We start from the raw sequence: 17,338 nt of genomic DNA, 5'->3' as shown, positions 1-17,338 counted from the left end.
GTTCAATTTTACCAATGTAGCCTGACGCATTTAGTGTTCAACACGAGATTTCTTCTACAAAGGAAAAACAAGAACAGCAAAGAGGCAGCTACACTGCCTCCCCTGCATTCAGTCTTAAAACTTCACTGCAAGTTCCCTAAAGCCCTCAATTCCTTGATCTTTCAAACATTTATTTACCTCCTCTCCAAATACTTTCAGTGATCTGGCCCCTTAATCTTCTAGGAGAGAGTGTTCCAAAGATTTACCGTGTTCAGTAAGAATTCCTATGCGCCTCGGTTTTAAGTGACGACACCGTTATCTTGTAATCAAGCTCCCTCATTTGAGACTCTGCCACTAATGTAATCATCTCAGCATTCAGCCTGTCACACCTTCTCAGGATCTTATACTAGAGCACCCCTCACTCATCTGAGTTCCAAAGACAATGGTTGTAACCTCTTTAGTCACTAATCTCGATAATTAGCCTACTGAATCGCCTTTAGACTGCCTCCAAAGCAGTATTCTTCCTTAAACAAGGAGACCAAAACCATGCAGATTAAGTGTGGTCTTACCAGCACCCTAAACAACTGTAATATTTCCCCAGTTCTAAACTCCAATTTTATTTGCCTTTGCAACTATTGTGACTGTGACTAACTCAGTGCAGAAACTGGATCAGTTGGTGGATATGAAAGTCTTTTATTCATCACAACAAAGAGACATCCTCTTGGTAGTCTCTCAAGCTCAAAGTTCTTGTGATAATATTCTTATTCCCTTAAGATCAAAGGTACAGTAGGTGAATCAATACAATTTCCATAGTTACAATGACATTGTCTATTTCAATATTTGAGTCTGACAAATGGTTCCTACAGTATTTACAGTGGAAGCACATTGTAACTGATAAGACACCTATGAAGGTTCAAATCCCTTTGCTGGGACAAACTGATTCACACAGATAGTCTAAAAAGTCCTTCTGAGGACAGAGAACCAGGCATCCAAGATTAGTGTTGTGAGGGCTGCTTCTCTGAGCACACAAATCTTCCAACTATTGATAGATCAGTTATCTGTAGCACTAAGCGATAATATTACTCTGGTCTGCAAGCTTCCTTTAAGTTGTTTACAATGATGCGCAATACTTAAGCCATTGTTGCCTGGTTTGATGCAGGCCAATTAATATAAATCCACTGTCCAACATCTGAATGTCTCAAGACACTTCACTTTGCAAACCCTATCACTTAGCAGCCAGCCCCTACTGCAAGTCAGTGTGCTCCACAGACATTACTGTTTATTTGCAAAGGTGTCCTTTTAACTTCTAACATTAAGAACTGAAGACTGGTTCTTGTTTCCATTAATATCTGTAATATTCACATAATTCCATTACTCCTCAGTAATCCCCAACATCAACTACTTGTTGCATCTCCCTGCTAATTTGTGATTCATGTACAAGAACACCTAGGTCCTTCATTTGTAACCACCCTCCACATATATACCTAACAGTTTGCCTTTAAATCCTATTACCATAAGTAAATGTTATCACACTTTCACACATGTAAGGCAATTTGCCAAGTTTCGCCCACTCAAGCTATCCACATTCTGTTGCAGAGTCCAAATGTTCTCATTGCGACATGTCTACAATGAATTTGGGTATCTTACAAGTTGCATTCTTTTACCTATTTATTTTTAATTTATTTTTCATTTTTTCACATTCAAGGAAACTTGCGGACCAGACTGATATTATCATTTAGCACATAAAATGTATCATATATACAGTATATTTGAGGGCTAAGAATGAATCCTGGGTGGGGCAGTCCACTAGTCACACCCTTCCACCCTGAAACAGATCTGTTTATTCTGACTCTAGTTCTCCCAATATCATGAGCTGTTTTCTTGTGTGCCTGAATCTTCTGTGGCGTCTTGTCAAACACCTGAAAATCCAAATAGTTTTCATCTCCACACCCCATTCTCTTTATATCATCATTGCAATCTTGGACCATGTGTCATGAATAAACTAGGTGCTCTTTGTTCCTTGATAAATATTTGCTTCAGGGACAATTTGCTTTTCAATAATTTCATGAAATTTAATGAAGCCCTTTATGTGAACAAACTGGCTGAATTACAAACTGGAAATATCTACGTCTTCCAGACATATCAGCTATTAATAATCAACCTTCACCACCCTCTCTCAAATAGCATCAACAGCATCCATGCCACCTGGATTCTGCCAGTCAGCACCCTCACAGACAACTCTTAGATCCCACCATCCTTCTCTGCACCTCAAAACATGTGTTGACCTGAAGAAATGAAAAGCCTGTGGAACAGCTAGCTGGAACAAGGACAGTGGACGTGTATACAAATCGAACGTCTAAGGCGTGAAGTAAGGATGGTGCAGAACTGATAAGGGAACAGAATAATGAAATGTTGTCATTCTTGTCTACATGTCGACGAAAAAACTCAAGAATTCTGTAAGTATTACAAATGAATTTGTATTTTATGTAATAAGCTGATACAATAAAGTTGTGAATAGTGTGGTCATTCAGTTAACCCAAGTTAGTTGGCCAAGGTAAGGAGCAACACATGCTTGGCTCATTCATTTCCTAATCTGGACTCGAGATCATCCACCTGAAACATTAACATTGTTTTATTATCCACATTTGCTACTGGTCCTACATTTTCTTGTCCACATGTAGACAAGAATAACACTTCATTACGCTTTTCCCCTATCAGTTCTGCACCATTCTTACTTCCATTGACTCTGACTCATCGAGCCATCCTGTGTCCACCCCTCATTGGCTCAGGCCCAACTGTTACAACCTGCAAAATGCCATGGAAAATCATGAAATGAGAAAATAAATGTGCAGTGATTAGGCAGGATTGGTCAAAGATTAGATGACCATTTCAAACTACACTGTCTGTGATTATTTAACAATTCTGCAATATTTGTCTAATGCCACTAGATCTAGATTAAATCATTCTGAAACACCTACCTCCTTTTTTAAACTGCTCATTGCCAACCTCTTTCAGTGTTAAACTCTCACTTTGTCTTCGCTGTAAAATAGAATGGTTATCAAATTATTAAAAAAAAGCAATTCACAAATTGTAAGTGTCAACAAAACTCAAGACTGGCAGCTGATATCTGATAATACTAATTAAATTTTGTGTAACTTGGAAGTGCAAGCATTGGATATAATTAAGCATGTATTCATCCCATTCAGGAAAATATCAAGTACTATGCAATGACCTAGTGGTGATAGGGAAATATGTATTTGGACAATTTATAAGACCATAACATATAGAAGTAGGCCATTCGGCCCATCGAGTCTGCTCTGCCATTCAATCTTGGCTGATCCAATTCTTCCAATCATCCCAAGTCCCCTGCCTTCTTCCCATACTCTTTGATGCCCTGGCTAATCAAGAACCTATCTATCTCTGCCTTAAATACACCCCATGACTTGGCCTCCGCAGCCGCTCGTGGCAACAAATTCCACAGATTTACCACCCTCTGACTAAAGTAATTTTTCCAGATCTCTGTTCTAAATGGACGTCCTTTAATCCTGAAGTTGTGCCCTCTTGTCCTATACTCTCCTACCAAGGGAAATAACTTTGCCATATGTAATTTGCTCGGGTCTTTTAACATTCGGAATGCTTCTATGAGATCCCCACCCCAATCTCCTGAACTCCAGGGAATACAGCCCAAGAGCAGTCAGACGTTCCTCATACAGTAACCCTTTCATTCCTGCAATCATTCTCGTGAATCTTCTCTGAACCCTCTCCAACGTCAGTATATCCTTTCTAAAATAAGGAGCCCAAAACTGCACACAATACTCCAAGTGTGGTCTCACGAGTCCCTTATAGAGCCTCAATATCACATCCCTGCTCTTATATTCTATACCTCTAGAAATAACATTGCATTCACCTTCTTCACCACTGGCTCAACCTGGAGGTTAACCCTTAGGGTATCCTGCACAAGGACTTCCAAGTTCTCTTGCATCTCTGCATTTTGAATTCTCACCCCATCTAAATAACAGTCTGCCCGTTTATTTCTTGCACCAGAGTGCATGACCATACACTTTCCAACATTGTATTTCTTTTGCCACTTCTTTGCCCATTCCCCTAAACTATCTAAGTCTCTCTGCAGGCTCTGTTTCCTCAACACTACCTGCTCCTCCACCTATCTTTGTATCATCGGCAAATTTAGTCACAAATCCATTAAACCCATAGTCCAAATCATCAACGTACCTTGTAAAAAGCAGCGGTCCCAACACCAAACCCTGTGGAATTCCACTGATTCCACTGGGAGCCAGCCAGAATAGGATCCCTTTATTCCCACTTTCTGTTTTCTGCCTATCAACCATGCTCCACCCATGCCAGTAACTTCCCTGTAAGTCCATGGGCTCTTATCTTCCTAAGCAGTCTCCTGTGCAGCACCTTGTCAAAGGCCTTCTGAAAATCCAAGTACACTACATCCACTGCATCTCCCTTGTCTACTCTGCTTGTAATTTCCTCAAAAAATTGCAGGTTAGTCAGGCAGGATTTTCCTTTGGCCTATCTTGTCATGTGCCTCCAGGTACTCTGTAATCTCATCCCTAACTCATCGATTCCAACAACTTTCCAACCTCTGATGTCAGGCTAACAGGTTTATAGTTTCCTTTCTGCTGTCTCCCACCCTTCTTAAATAGCAGAGTAAAATTTGCAATTTTTCTAGTCATCCTGTACAATGCCAGAACCTATCAATTCATGAAAGATCAAGAATCTTGTCCAAAGTCTTTGGAATGTCTAAACCAATTTCTCTACTGTAATTTAGTGTCTTTAATTTATGATACCTCTAGCCTCTCATGTTCCCAAAAATAGTTAAATTTTTGGTCTAATCTTTTGACTCTTAAGAATTCTCTTCTACTTGGTTACTGGGAAATTAACTTACTATAAATGCATGCAAAATTATTGTATATCTGTGAAAGAAATTTACAACTTATGGTTTACAACCTTTTAAAAGCAAAACTACTGCTTTCCCAGGTTGAGTAAAGATAGAATTATGCCATTATGCGAAGAATTCCTAATGCCTATTTAATACAGGGCTTCTTGATCCAGAGTTTTAACAAAAAATAGTATTTTATCTGTTATTCTTATATCTTCTACCTTAACACTATGTAGTGGCCCGAATTCATATTTATTTAAAAACATTTGAGTGATCACCCAATTATCATCTTTCCCTGGTAGTTATTTGCTCAACTTTTTTAAAACTACAGTACCATGGGTACAGTTCATTCTGTATCTTCAATTTTAAATTAATCCCTAATTATTCACACTACTAAATGTAATCAGATATAAACTATGCAAAAAATGTGATGTTCCTACCTTTTCAGTTTCCCTACAAGAAATAAAGGTTTTAATTTCACTTTAACCTGTATTTTGAGAATAAACATGAACAGTTTATGCCTATGAAAGAACTATCATACATATAGGATGAGGAGGAAAAGTGTTTCAGTGCTCTGATTTCTGCTTTCCAGAATTTTCCTCAAACTGACAATCACATGGTATGGTAAAGTCAGCTATCCTTCAGGGTCTCTTAATCTTGCAAGCTTACAAGAGTAACACCAAATTAATATTTAGCTTGAGTAGGATGCAAATTGTAGTTTTAAAAAGAATAGTACATCACCAAAGGCCTACTTGGAAGTATTGGGTGTTGATTTCCTCCAATAAAATAAATATTAACTTGGCAGAACATACATTTTATTTAAGTAATGTACACAAAATGCTGAAGGAACTCAGAAGGCCAGGCAGCATCTATGGAAAAGAGTAAACAGTTGATGTTTCGGGCTGAGACCCTTCAGCAGGACTCTGAAGACGGCCTGAAACGTTGATTGTTTACTCTTTTCCATAGATGCTGCCTGGCCTTCTGAGTTCCTCCAGTATTTTGTGTGTGTTGCTTGGATTTCCAGCATTTGCAGATTTTCACTTGTTTGTAATTGGATTACACTTTATGTTGTCTTATGGGTGCCACATATGGGTTTCATAGGGGCACATGTAAACCACGCAAATCCTAATTGTTTGTGGGATGCTCTGCTTAGTGACACATAAAGCTTCCCTAATGGGCAATGGCAAACATCGGCTAAAACACGTCCATACTACCATTCCAAGCACCTAGGCACACTGCAATGGATTTATGAAAGAATGAACAAAATCACTTCCAAATTTATCAGGAGTACAATCTAAGAACCAAGTAATGTTGTTAAAACTATTATAGTTTTAAAATATTGTTTAATATTTTGAACTGAAACCAGCAAAACTCACACAATTTTTCATATCTATGGAGAATTGGTTTTCAGCCAAGGCTTGTTTATATTCGCAATAAAATGAAATTCAACTGAGTTGAAACACCCAACAGAAGACTGAAAAATACTGTTTCCCAAAATGCAGAGAAAAAACAAATACTCATTACCACAGGGCAGACAATTCACAAAAGACATGTAGCTATAGGCATGTGATAAGCTCATTGTCTATAATTTTGGGAAGGGGGCAGTGGAAGAAATACAACCAGTTGGAAATCTAAGATGAAAATAACGGTCAGACTATTATAGAGGAGAAAATCTGATGAGTTTGGAGTATGTAGATGCAAACTTTCAACCCTATTGCTATACGACTTAAAGTTTCACAATTCTCAATTAAGCCCATCTCTAGTAAAATCAAAGTAAGTATGTAAACTCTCATGAAATTAAAAACAGTGAAACTCTCACACTTTGTCGAGTGAGTTATTACTCAGATTTTAACGGTACACTAATGCTCAACAAGCTTATTTACCTAGATAAAACATAATATAGTACTACAAACACTTTTTTATTAATGATAACAATTATTTGTTTTACCTATATTTCAGTCTTTATCTTAAGTGTAAACCCAGTTCTTTGCCACTCTGTAAAGTGTTTAAAAAACAGCTGAAAATAAGGGCTTGCTATGTCTTGGTAGTGCATTCTCCAATGTGGTTCAATCAGAGTCAGGTTTAATATCACTGTCAATTGTTGTGAAATTTGTTAGCTTTATGGCAGCAGTACAATGAAATACATGATATATACTGTACATATAGAGAAAAATGCTGTTACATAAGTACACTTATGTCTATTAAATAGTTAAGTTAATATAAGTCGTGCAAAATAACAGAATAAAAGCTTGCCTGGTGGCAATACTGCAATCAGAGCCAAGAGATTATTCATGAGTGACTCAAGGCTGCTGCTGAGGCTAGGAACAGCAAAATATGCCCATGTGAAAGGTTACATAAAACAGTACAGGCTCACAATGTCGTGCTGACCTCTTAACCTGCTCCAACATCAACCTAATTCTTCCTTCCTGCATAGCCCTCTTTTCCTTTCACCCACGTACCAATCTAAGAGTCTCTTAAATACCCCTAATGTATCAACCTTTACCATCACCCCAGCAGTTCATCCCATGCACCCGCAACTCTGTAAAAAAACACTACCTTTGGCATCCCTCCCATTCCTCCAATCGTCTTACAATTCGTCTCTCCAGTATTAGCCATTTCTGACATAAGAAAAGGCACTCTATCAATCCCTCTTATACAGCTCAATCAAGTCACCTCTCATCCTTCTCCTATCCAAAACGAAACGTCTGAGCTCACTCAACCTACCTTTCCTCATAACACATGCTCTTCAATCCAGGCAGCATTGTGGTAAATTTCCTCTGCACACTCTCTAAAGCTTCTACATCCGTCCCATAATGAGGCAACCAGAAATGAACACAACACTCGAAGCATGACCTAAACTGTTTCCTGGAGCTACAACGTTACCTTGTAGCTCTCAAATTCAATCCCCTACCGATGAACACCAAGACACCATCTACCTTCTTAACCACTCTAACAACTTGCATGGCAACTTTGAGGATCTATGGGCATACGCCCCAGGATCCCTCCGTTCCTCCACACTGCTATGAATCCAATCATTAACCTTGTACTTTGCCTACAAGTTCAACCTTCCAATGTGTATCACTTCACACTATTGTAAATTGAACTCCATCTGCCACTTCTCAGCCCAGCTCTGCATCCTATCAATGTCCCATTCCAACCGACTGCAACCTTCTACAATATCCACAAACCCACCCACATTTGAGTCATCCACACCCTTACTAACTCACCCTTCCACTTCTTTATCCAATCTTTCATAAAAATCAAAAAGCAGAGGTCCCAGAACAGATCCCTTGTCACCGGCCTCCAGGCAGAATATACTCCATCTACTACCACCCTGCCTTCTGTGGGCAAGCAAATTCTGAATCCACGCATCCAAGTTTCCCTGTATCCCATGCCTCCTGATTTTCTGAATGAGCCTAACCATGGGAAACTTTGTTAAACACCTTACTAAAAACCAGATATACCACATCCACTGCTCTACCTTCAATTTGTTTGTTACTTCCTCAAAGAATTCAATCAGGCTCACGAGGCACGATCTGCCCCTCCTCGTATATCTTTGGCCACCTGGTTTTCTCCCAACATCACAGCACCAGTGATTTTACAATGCAAACATTGTGGTATCCTTGGAAACCATTTTTTGTGAAGTAAGTAACGGCATGCAAACTGAGCTGGAAGGAACCTTATAGTAATTAACATTTGATTTTAATTAAGTCAATTGCACACCTCTGAAGTTAAATATTGAAGGAAGAAAAATGCCAGCAAGACTATTCATATTTGGTACCCAGAAACAGCCTAGCAATCAGTTACATTTAAATTCAATGTGAAGGGCACCAACATGAAAAGAACATTAATATCAGGATATTCAAAATTAAACAGAAAATTCAAATTAAAAACAAATATCAGCATGTAATGAAGCAAAGTTACACTCCTTACCTTTTTCTCTTCTTCAGGCAAATTTTTTTCCAATTCTCGTAAATATTCTTCATCAAACTCAAGAGTTTTGGTTTCTTTTATTTCAGAATCATTCTCCTGTTCCAACTTTGTTACATCTTCTTCCACATCTGCAAACCCCTCAGTCTCAGGTGTTTCCGTGCATTCAAAGAATCCTTCTTCTGCTGACTCTTGATCGTCAGAATTAATATCTAACTGTGGCCTGCCAGCATTGCCACTCGCTCCTAAAACATCACCACCCACTGTGGGTAGCCTGCACGAAGCTGAGTCACAAGGTAATTGGCCAGAAGATGCATTCTGCTTCTCTGTATCACCATCAGAAACATTTAAAGCAGTTCCCAATTTTTTAAGAATCTCTCTCTCTTCTGATTCTTTATCCATTTGAAAGCCAAATCTCTTAAATCAGAAAGGCAAAATAATTCAAAATGCAATCACACACACAGCTCATAGAAACATTCTTGAAACTGTTTACAGTACCGATTTTTTTCAAAATGTAATGAAAAGGAATTTTCACCACCATAGAATTCTTGCTTTCTGCTTCTACATCTTTCTACAATTCGTTGCAATAAACACCTTTAAAAAGCAGTGAATGCCTTGTAAAAATTGCATGTAAACATCAGCTTTTATGCAAGAGCTATAATAAGAGTGATGTTTCAGCAGTGTATATTAAACAGAGATCCCAACGCTCTCCCAGTTCGTAATGGTATTATTTTAAAGAGTAAAATATTTCTTTGAGCTCAACTTAAACCAACATCTTAAAAGAAATTATGAAAAACATCAGACAAGACCAACAAGTTCACTAGACATAGGGTATGTTAAGTGCACTGAAACCCTGGCTGTACTTTAAAAGCATTTCATTAACTGTAAAGCAATTTACTACTGCCTACAAGAGATAGAAAATCATTGTTTTGAAGTATTTATTTCAGAAGAGCCCAAATATGTTTCTTCTTTGTGATGTATTATGCCAATACTCCTCAGATTCGCACTGCATCGCATACCTAGTAGCTTTACTTCCTATTTGTATTTTAGATTCCCAGCATCGATACATGTTACTTTTGCTGGGTATTAAACCCTGACATCAGAAACTAATAGCTCCAAAGAACAATATGCCAACATGTAAACAAAAATAGATCACACCCTCTCTAGGCTGTCATTGGACTCTGGTTGCATAAGGGCAGCTGCTTAATTTACCGCACTTCATGCCTGAGCCGGTAAAGTGGAATTTGATTCCCAGCCTAATCCAAATCACAGAGACTGTTATTTTACTCATGTATCCAGATGAAGCCTAGCTTCAAATTCCAGCATCTGCAGATTTCCTTGTGTTTGAAGTCTAGCTCCTGCTGCTACCAGCTTTAAGTGAAAAGGGGCCTACTACCCTTGGGAGAGGGGGCGACACTATCCAGCTAGGAGGCTGGCATAAAGGCAAAAGATGGTGTAAATCTGAAGATTAGGCGTCATCTGTTCACGGTGAAACTGAGTTAATGCTCTAGGACGATAGCCCACCAGTGCTTGCCAGCTCTCCAACTCTATTTCGGACAGACCGCGGCACCGTCCATCACCAATGCATTTAAAGGGAGGCAACGACCTCTTTATAACGGCCTGTTTGAATCATGCAGGAGGACCGCCAGCCCTTTCACCTCCCAGTCATACCCGAGGGTAAGGCCCGCGGTGGCCGACGACAGCGCCCACTACTCACCTGCGCTTCTGCTGAACCCACCCCACTAGTGCGCACAATTCGCTCGACGGAAACGCACATTCACTTCCGCTGACCCAACCAACGGGAAACTTTCCCCGTGGCATGCTGGGAAGTGTAGTTCCGTCTTGTCCAGCTATACCAAGTCCGAGCGAGTCTTGTAGTTGCAACACGGATCAAAGTTGTTGGTGAAAGCAGCAGGCCAGGCAGCATCTCTAGGAATAGGTACAGTCTTGTTTGTGGACTTTGTTCAAAGTACATTTATTATCAAAACGTGATAGGCTTGAAACGTCGACTGTACCTCTTCTCAGAGATGCTGCCTGGCCTGCTGCGTTCACCAGCAACTTTGATGTGTGTTGCTTGAATTTCCAGCAGCTACAGAATTCCTCGTGTTTGCGTCTTGTAGTTGCATGTAGGTTTGCTGGATTTCCATTTGTTTCAGATGCTCATGCAGTTTTGTTTTCAGCAATTTTAATTGTGTTTGGTTATCTTGCAGAGTGTAGCTTAATTTACAAAGATCATGGGGCACTTCGTGTTCGTTAAGAATGAAATTACCATGAATGTTTTAACAGGGCACGTACAGTACATACCATTGAGAGGTAGGCCCTTCATCATTCTCACTATTCTTCTATTCACAGCCCCCTCCCTCATGTATCCCTTCTTCAGGATCCTCTACCTCTTTTCCTTTGACTAACTGCCTCTTCTCCAGCACTATCCTTCACCCAGAGAAGAAACTGGACCACGAGGCGCTGCCTGAGGTTGGCAGAAACCTCCGGAGAGGCTAATTATGTTGCCTGATTTTGGCTGAAGAAGTTCTCCCTAATTCAAAGTCCCATCTCCCAAAGTCTGCAACTGGTACCAGATTCCCCCGAGGCCCTCTCCGAAAGCTTTGGCAGTGTGCTGCAAGGCTATTGGATCTGGTGGACTGTGCCAATTGGTGGGGAGAGATTTGCTTTCACTCCAATAAGTGAACTTTGATTCTACCACAGTCCCAATCTTGAGCAGAATGGGGTCAAGCAAGGCAGTGTTGTCCTGCCAACTCTTTTTTTCTGTAATATCCTTACATACAAGTTTCCCACTGCAGTGTAGCTGAGCTGCAAGAAAATAGGATTCTGTTCAATCTCCTTTGGCACCAAAGCTGAATCAAAGTGATTCCAAACTTTGTCACTGAGCTACAGTAGCAAGATGACAATTGAGCACATGTACTCTCTCCAGGACACTGTCAACTTGCTAATTAAAATTATGAAAGAATAGACTGGATATTAAACATCCACAAAAGTTGCTTCACCAACCTACTCATACTACATGTGTATATGATAACATATACATGTTTTGATAATAAATGTACTTTGAACAAAGTCCACAAATAGACTGTGGATCACTTTCATTTCTCAGTAGGCACTTCTTAAAAAGGGACCATGTTCATAGGGCATTACCAAAGGATGTCATCCATATGGTTCAAAAAAAATGGAGTTGAGTTTATTCAAAGCAATTTGCAATATAAACATGAAATTCTGCAGATGCTGGAAATCCAGAACAACACACACAAAATGTTGGAGAAGCTCAGCATGTCAGGCAGAATACTGTATATGAAAATGAATATACAGTTGACATTTCAGACCAAAAGCCTTCATCAGGACTGGAAAGGAGGGGGGAAGGGAAGGAGGACAAGCTAAAAAGTTCATAGGAGAAACCAGGTGGGCAGGAAATGTAAGGGGCTGGAAAAGGTAGAATCTTATAGGAGAGGAGAGTGTAGCATGGGAGAAAGATGAAAGAGGGGCACCAGGGAGAGGTGATCAGCAGGTGAGGAGAAGAGGTAAGAGGCCAGAGCGTGGAGAATAGGAGGGGGGAGGGGAAAAGAAGGAGAATTTAATGTTCATGCCAACAGGTTGAATACCTAGACGAATATGAGATGTTGCACCTCCACCCTGAGATGGACTGATCATGGCAGAAGAGGAGGCTATTGACTGACATGTTGGAATGGAATGGGGATAGAAATTAAAATATTTGGCCACTGTAAAATTCTACTTTTGGTGAATGGAACAGAGCTGCTCAACAAAGTGGTCCCACAATTTATGTTGCTTGCGTCACTGAGTAAGGTAGATGATCTGGTAGCACAGTCAGAGATTGGCAGGTATGACGTAGTGGCAGAAAGAAGTTCATAAGTGGATGATTACGCCTTGTATTGAAAGGACAGGCAGGTAAGCAGAGGGGGTGGGGTGGCTATCTTGGTAAAAAAATGAAATCCTTAGCAAAAGGGAACATGGGATCAAAAGATGTAGTATTCCAGTCAGTAATTTAAGAAACCGCAAGGGTAAAAGGAACCCAATGGGAGGTATATACAGGCCCCCAAACAGTTGCCAGGTAGTAAGATATATATTTCACTGGGAAATAGAAAATGCATGTAATAGGGGCAATGTTACAATAGTCATGAGCGATTTCAGTATGCAGGTAGATTGGGAAAATCAGGTTGGTGCTGAATCTCAAGAGAGGGTATTGGTAGAATGCCTATGAGATGGATTTTTAGAACAACTCGTGTTTGAGCCCTCTAGAGGGAGAGGCAATTCTGGATTGGGTGTTTTGTAGTGAACCAGATTTGATTAGGGAACTTAAAGTAAAGGAACCCTTGGGAGGCAGTGATCATAATATGATAGAATTCACCCTGCAGTTTGAGATGGAGAAGATAAAGCCAGATGCAGCAGTATTACAGTGGAGTAACAGGATTATAGAGTCATGAGAGAGAAGCTGGCCAAAGTTAATTGGAAGGAAACACTAGCAGGGATGACGACAAAACAGGAATGGCTGCAGTTTCTAGAGGTAATTTGGAAGGCCAGAATAGATACATTCCAAAGATGAAGAAGTATTCTAAAGGGAGGGTGAGACAATTGTGGCCGACAAGGCAGATCCAAGACAGCATAAAAACAAAAGAGAGGGGATATAATATAGTAAAAAATTGTTGGAAGATAGAGGATTGGGAAGCTTTTGAAAACCAATGGAAGGCAGCTAAAAAAAAGCACGAGGAGAGAAAAGATGAAATATGAAGGTAAGCTAGGAAGAAATATCAAAGTGGGTATCACATTTTTTTCCAGATATATAAACAGTAAGAGGCGAGAATGGATATTGGACCAATGGAAAATGATGCTGGAGAGGCAGTAATGGGGGACAAAGAAATGGCAGATGAACTTAGTAAGTATTTTGTGTCTGTCTTCACCATGGAAGACACTAGCAGTATGCCAGAAATTTGAGAATATCAAGGGGCAAAAGTGAGTGCAGTTGCTATTACTAAGGAGAAGATGCCTGGGAAGCTGAAAAGTCTGAAGGTAGATAAGTCTCCTGGAGCAGATGGACTACACCCCAAGTATCTGAAAGAGGTAGCTGTGAGGAATTGAGGATATAGAAAAATCATTTTGAAACTATGTAACCTCTGGCTAAAAGAATAATTGTGACTGAATAGGAATTTTTGAACTGAAGTAAACTCTGTCTTCAGCAGTTAGCTAAAAACTGGCTTATACTAGTTCTCCCAGGGTTTTTGAGAGAGACATGGAGGGTTTGATAACATTGTACATTGTACCTTCATTTGAGTAGGGGGAGGAGGACTCACCAATAAGGACAGGAATGAACATCCATCTGTAATTAAGTCAGGACCTAGCAAAGGGAATAACTGATAAGGACTGGACAGTACATCCATCTGTAATTAAACCTTGATTTAGTGGACTCTCTTATCTAAGTAAGTTTTGCACCAACAGACTTGGTGGGCGTACCAGTTCAAAAAACATCTTGCAACAGTAATATATGGGGCTTACGATATATAAATATATGGCTGTAACCTGATTAAGTGGGCCCACTTGTCGGATGGTGGCAGTACTTGCATGCCTTCCCTTTGACAACCGGGTTTCAAACTCCTGCAGGAGAGTGTGCAATAAACTTGTGTAACTATATGAAGCTGGTGTCCGGAGTTTTATTCAGATTCGACTTTAACAGCTGAAGAGATTGTGGAGGCATGAGTAATGATCTTCCAATAATCACGAGATACTGGAATGATTTCAGAGGACTGGAAAATTGCAAATGTCACTCCAGTCTTTAAGGAGGGAGAGAGCCAGGTGATAGGAAATTATAGGCCAGTTAACCCAGCATAAGTGGTTGGGAAGATGTTGGAGCCCATTATTAAGGATGAGGTTTTGGGGTACTTGGATTTTCAGAAGGCCTTTGACAATATGCCACACATGAGGCTGCTTAACAAGATAAGAGCCCATAGTATTACAGGAAAGATATGAGCATGGATAGAAGATTGACTGATTGGCAGGAGTCAAGTAGTCACAGTAAAGGGGCCTGTTCTGGTTGCATGCTGGTGACTAGTGGTATTCCTCAGGGGTTGTACTGGGATGGCTTCTTTTTGTGCTATATGTCAACGATTTGGATGACAGAATTGATAGTTTTGTGGCCAAGTTTGCAGGTGAAACAAATATAGGTGAAGGGACAGGTAGTGTTGGGGATACAGGGAGTCTGCAGAAGGACTTGGACAGATTGAGAGAATTGGCAAAGAAGTGGTAGATTAAATATAGTATAGGAAAGTGTGTGGTCATGCACTTGGGCAGAAGGAATAAAGGTGTAGGCTATTTTCTAAATGGGGAGAAAATTCAAAAATCAGAGGTGCAAAGGGACTTGGGTGTTCTTGTGCAGGATGCTCTGAAGGTTAACTTAAAGATACGAAGTAAATTTATTATCAGAGTACATATATATCACCATATGCAATTCAGAGATTCATTTCCTTGCAGACATACACAGAAAAAATCCCAAAACACAATAGAATTAATAAAAGACCTCACCCAACAGGGCAGACAAATAACCAATGTGAAAAGACAACAAACGGTGCAAATAAATAAATAAACAAACAAGCAACAATTTGTTCCTTAAGTTTGTTATAACTGTGGGGCAGGGTTATTGGGGATAAGCTATTAACTGTTCCCAACGGTGTGTGTCTCAAATAGCCTCTAACAACTAAGCCCAGTTCCTGGCCTTCATGTGTGGCTTAGCTAATAAGGCCAGCGGAACTGTTTCCACTGACAGGAGAAAGGGCAAAGGCAGGTTACTGGTGTCTTAAAACTAGGCACTTTGGGCAGGTAGGGCTTGACAGCCATGATTGGCAGCTTACTGTATCTATGATAAGGAAAACTCTGAACTCAAACCTCCACTAACTTGCCGTTATACCCACTCATGGGCAGACTTTGGCACTAAAGTCAGAGGAAAATTTCCAGAGCTGGGATCCCTAAGGGAGCCCTATGTTGAGTTCAACGCTGACTGGCAACTCCTGCAATGCTGCTGGTGCCAAACTGTGTTGGTCGCTGATGTTCCTTTGGATTCACCAGCTGCGTGGAAAGAGGAAGCCTGTTACATGGCAACAGCTTGCCCTCCATATTCTACCACCCTGGCTTGAGTATCACGTAGATTGCTGGGACACAACATCCATGTTGGAACCTGACCACCGAGAGCCTCAAAAGCATTAAATATCGAGAACATGAGACACTGAGTTGGTGGTAAGGAAGGCAAATACAATGTTAGCATTCATTTCGAGAGGACTAGAATATAAGAGCAAGGATATAATGCTGAGGCTTTATAAGGCATCGGTCAGACCGCACTTGGGATATTGGGAGCAGTTTTGAGCCCCTTATCTGAGAAAAGATGTGATGGCTTTGGAAACTGTCCAGAGGGGGTTCATGAGAATGATTCCGGGAATGAAAGGGTTAACATACAAGGAACGTTTATTGGCTCTGGGCCTGTTCTCATTGGAGTTTAGAAGAATGGGGGAGGGGGAATCTCATTGAAACCTACAGAAAATCAAAAGGCCTAGACAGAGTGAATGTGAAGGGGATGTTTTCTATAGTAGGTGAGCCTAGGGTTAGAGGTCACAGCCTCAGAATAGAAAGACATCCATTTAGAACAGAGATGAGAAGGAATTTCTTAGGCAGAGGGTGGTGAATCTGAGCATTTCATTGCCATGGATGATTATGCATTGGCCAAATCATTGAGTATATTTAAAGCAAAGGTTGATAGGTTCCTGGTAAGTCAGGACATCCAAGATTACGGGGAGAAGACAGGAGAATGGAGATGGGAGGGATAATAAGTCAGCCATGCTGCTCCTTAATTCTGTTTCTCAGTCTTATGGTCTTATTTACTCCAAGTGGGAGTTAGTAACAATACATTGATAACTTCTGATGCAATGAACAGTATGAAAACTGTTACCACTGTTAACTGGTTGGCAGAGTTGCCATTTTCAACAGTCACCACATCCTTTGGTTCTGGAAAAAGATCATTGAAAATTAAAATCTCAGACATGGCACCAAATTCAATTAATCAGTTCAATCAACCCATGGCAGATTTTCCTATGTGCTTCTAAGTTCTGGACTATCACTCAGTCACAAGAGACAGAAAAAGCATTCTGAACACCGTCTCTACAAGATCTTCTAAATTCTCTGGAATAAGAAGCACCCTAGACACTGCCACCTCCCAGGCCAAAGTCCCCAGGATTAATGCCCTAGATCTATGCAGCTATTATTGCTGGGCAAGGCACATAAAGTGGAGGACGAGCATTTGGGGTGATACTGAGAACTTTCATGCATTGGGAGCAGAATGTCCCTGTGAAAGTGTCAGGACTGGAGCAGCCTACAAACTACCAACCAGTCTAACCATCAGCCTTACCTGTTTGTGAAAAAGTGTGGTTCCCATATTGGCCTCAACATCTACTTCAGAATCTACAAAAGAGTTGAAATTATTTGTGATCTTGAGGAACTACCAGAGAGAGAGGATACGGA

At 40.4% G+C, this 17,338-nt stretch overlaps 1 protein-coding gene across 4 annotated transcripts in view; it reads right to left on the bottom strand.

Moving 5' to 3' along the window:
• Positions 1-10,607, bottom strand: part of ttc1 (tetratricopeptide repeat domain 1) — a 73,151-nt gene extending 62,544 nt beyond the window's left edge. For 3 of the 4 annotated variants that reach the window (XR_011886617.1, XM_072263685.1, XM_072263683.1), the window contains exons 1-3: positions 10,533-10,607; positions 8,819-9,232; positions 2,958-3,018 (exon numbers count right to left, since the gene is read on the bottom strand). Coding sequence is in view for 3 of the 4 variants with exons in the window: in XM_072263685.1 (XP_072119786.1) it covers positions 2,958-3,018; positions 8,819-9,232; positions 10,533-10,592 (535 nt within the window). In the remaining variant the exon portion in view is untranslated. Of the gene's footprint in view, positions 1-2,957; positions 3,019-8,818; positions 9,233-10,339; positions 10,453-10,532 lie in introns of those variants that run through there. The other variant, XM_072263684.1, reaches the window with a different exon arrangement.
• Between the last annotated feature and the right edge of the window lie 6,731 nt (positions 10,608-17,338).

This window comes from Mobula birostris, chromosome 7, assembly GCF_030028105.1.
Source record: "Mobula birostris isolate sMobBir1 chromosome 7, sMobBir1.hap1, whole genome shotgun sequence".
Classification (NCBI taxonomy): Eukaryota; Metazoa; Chordata; class Chondrichthyes; order Myliobatiformes; family Myliobatidae; genus Mobula; species Mobula birostris.
This window is presented reverse-complemented; position numbering and strand designations above follow the sequence as displayed.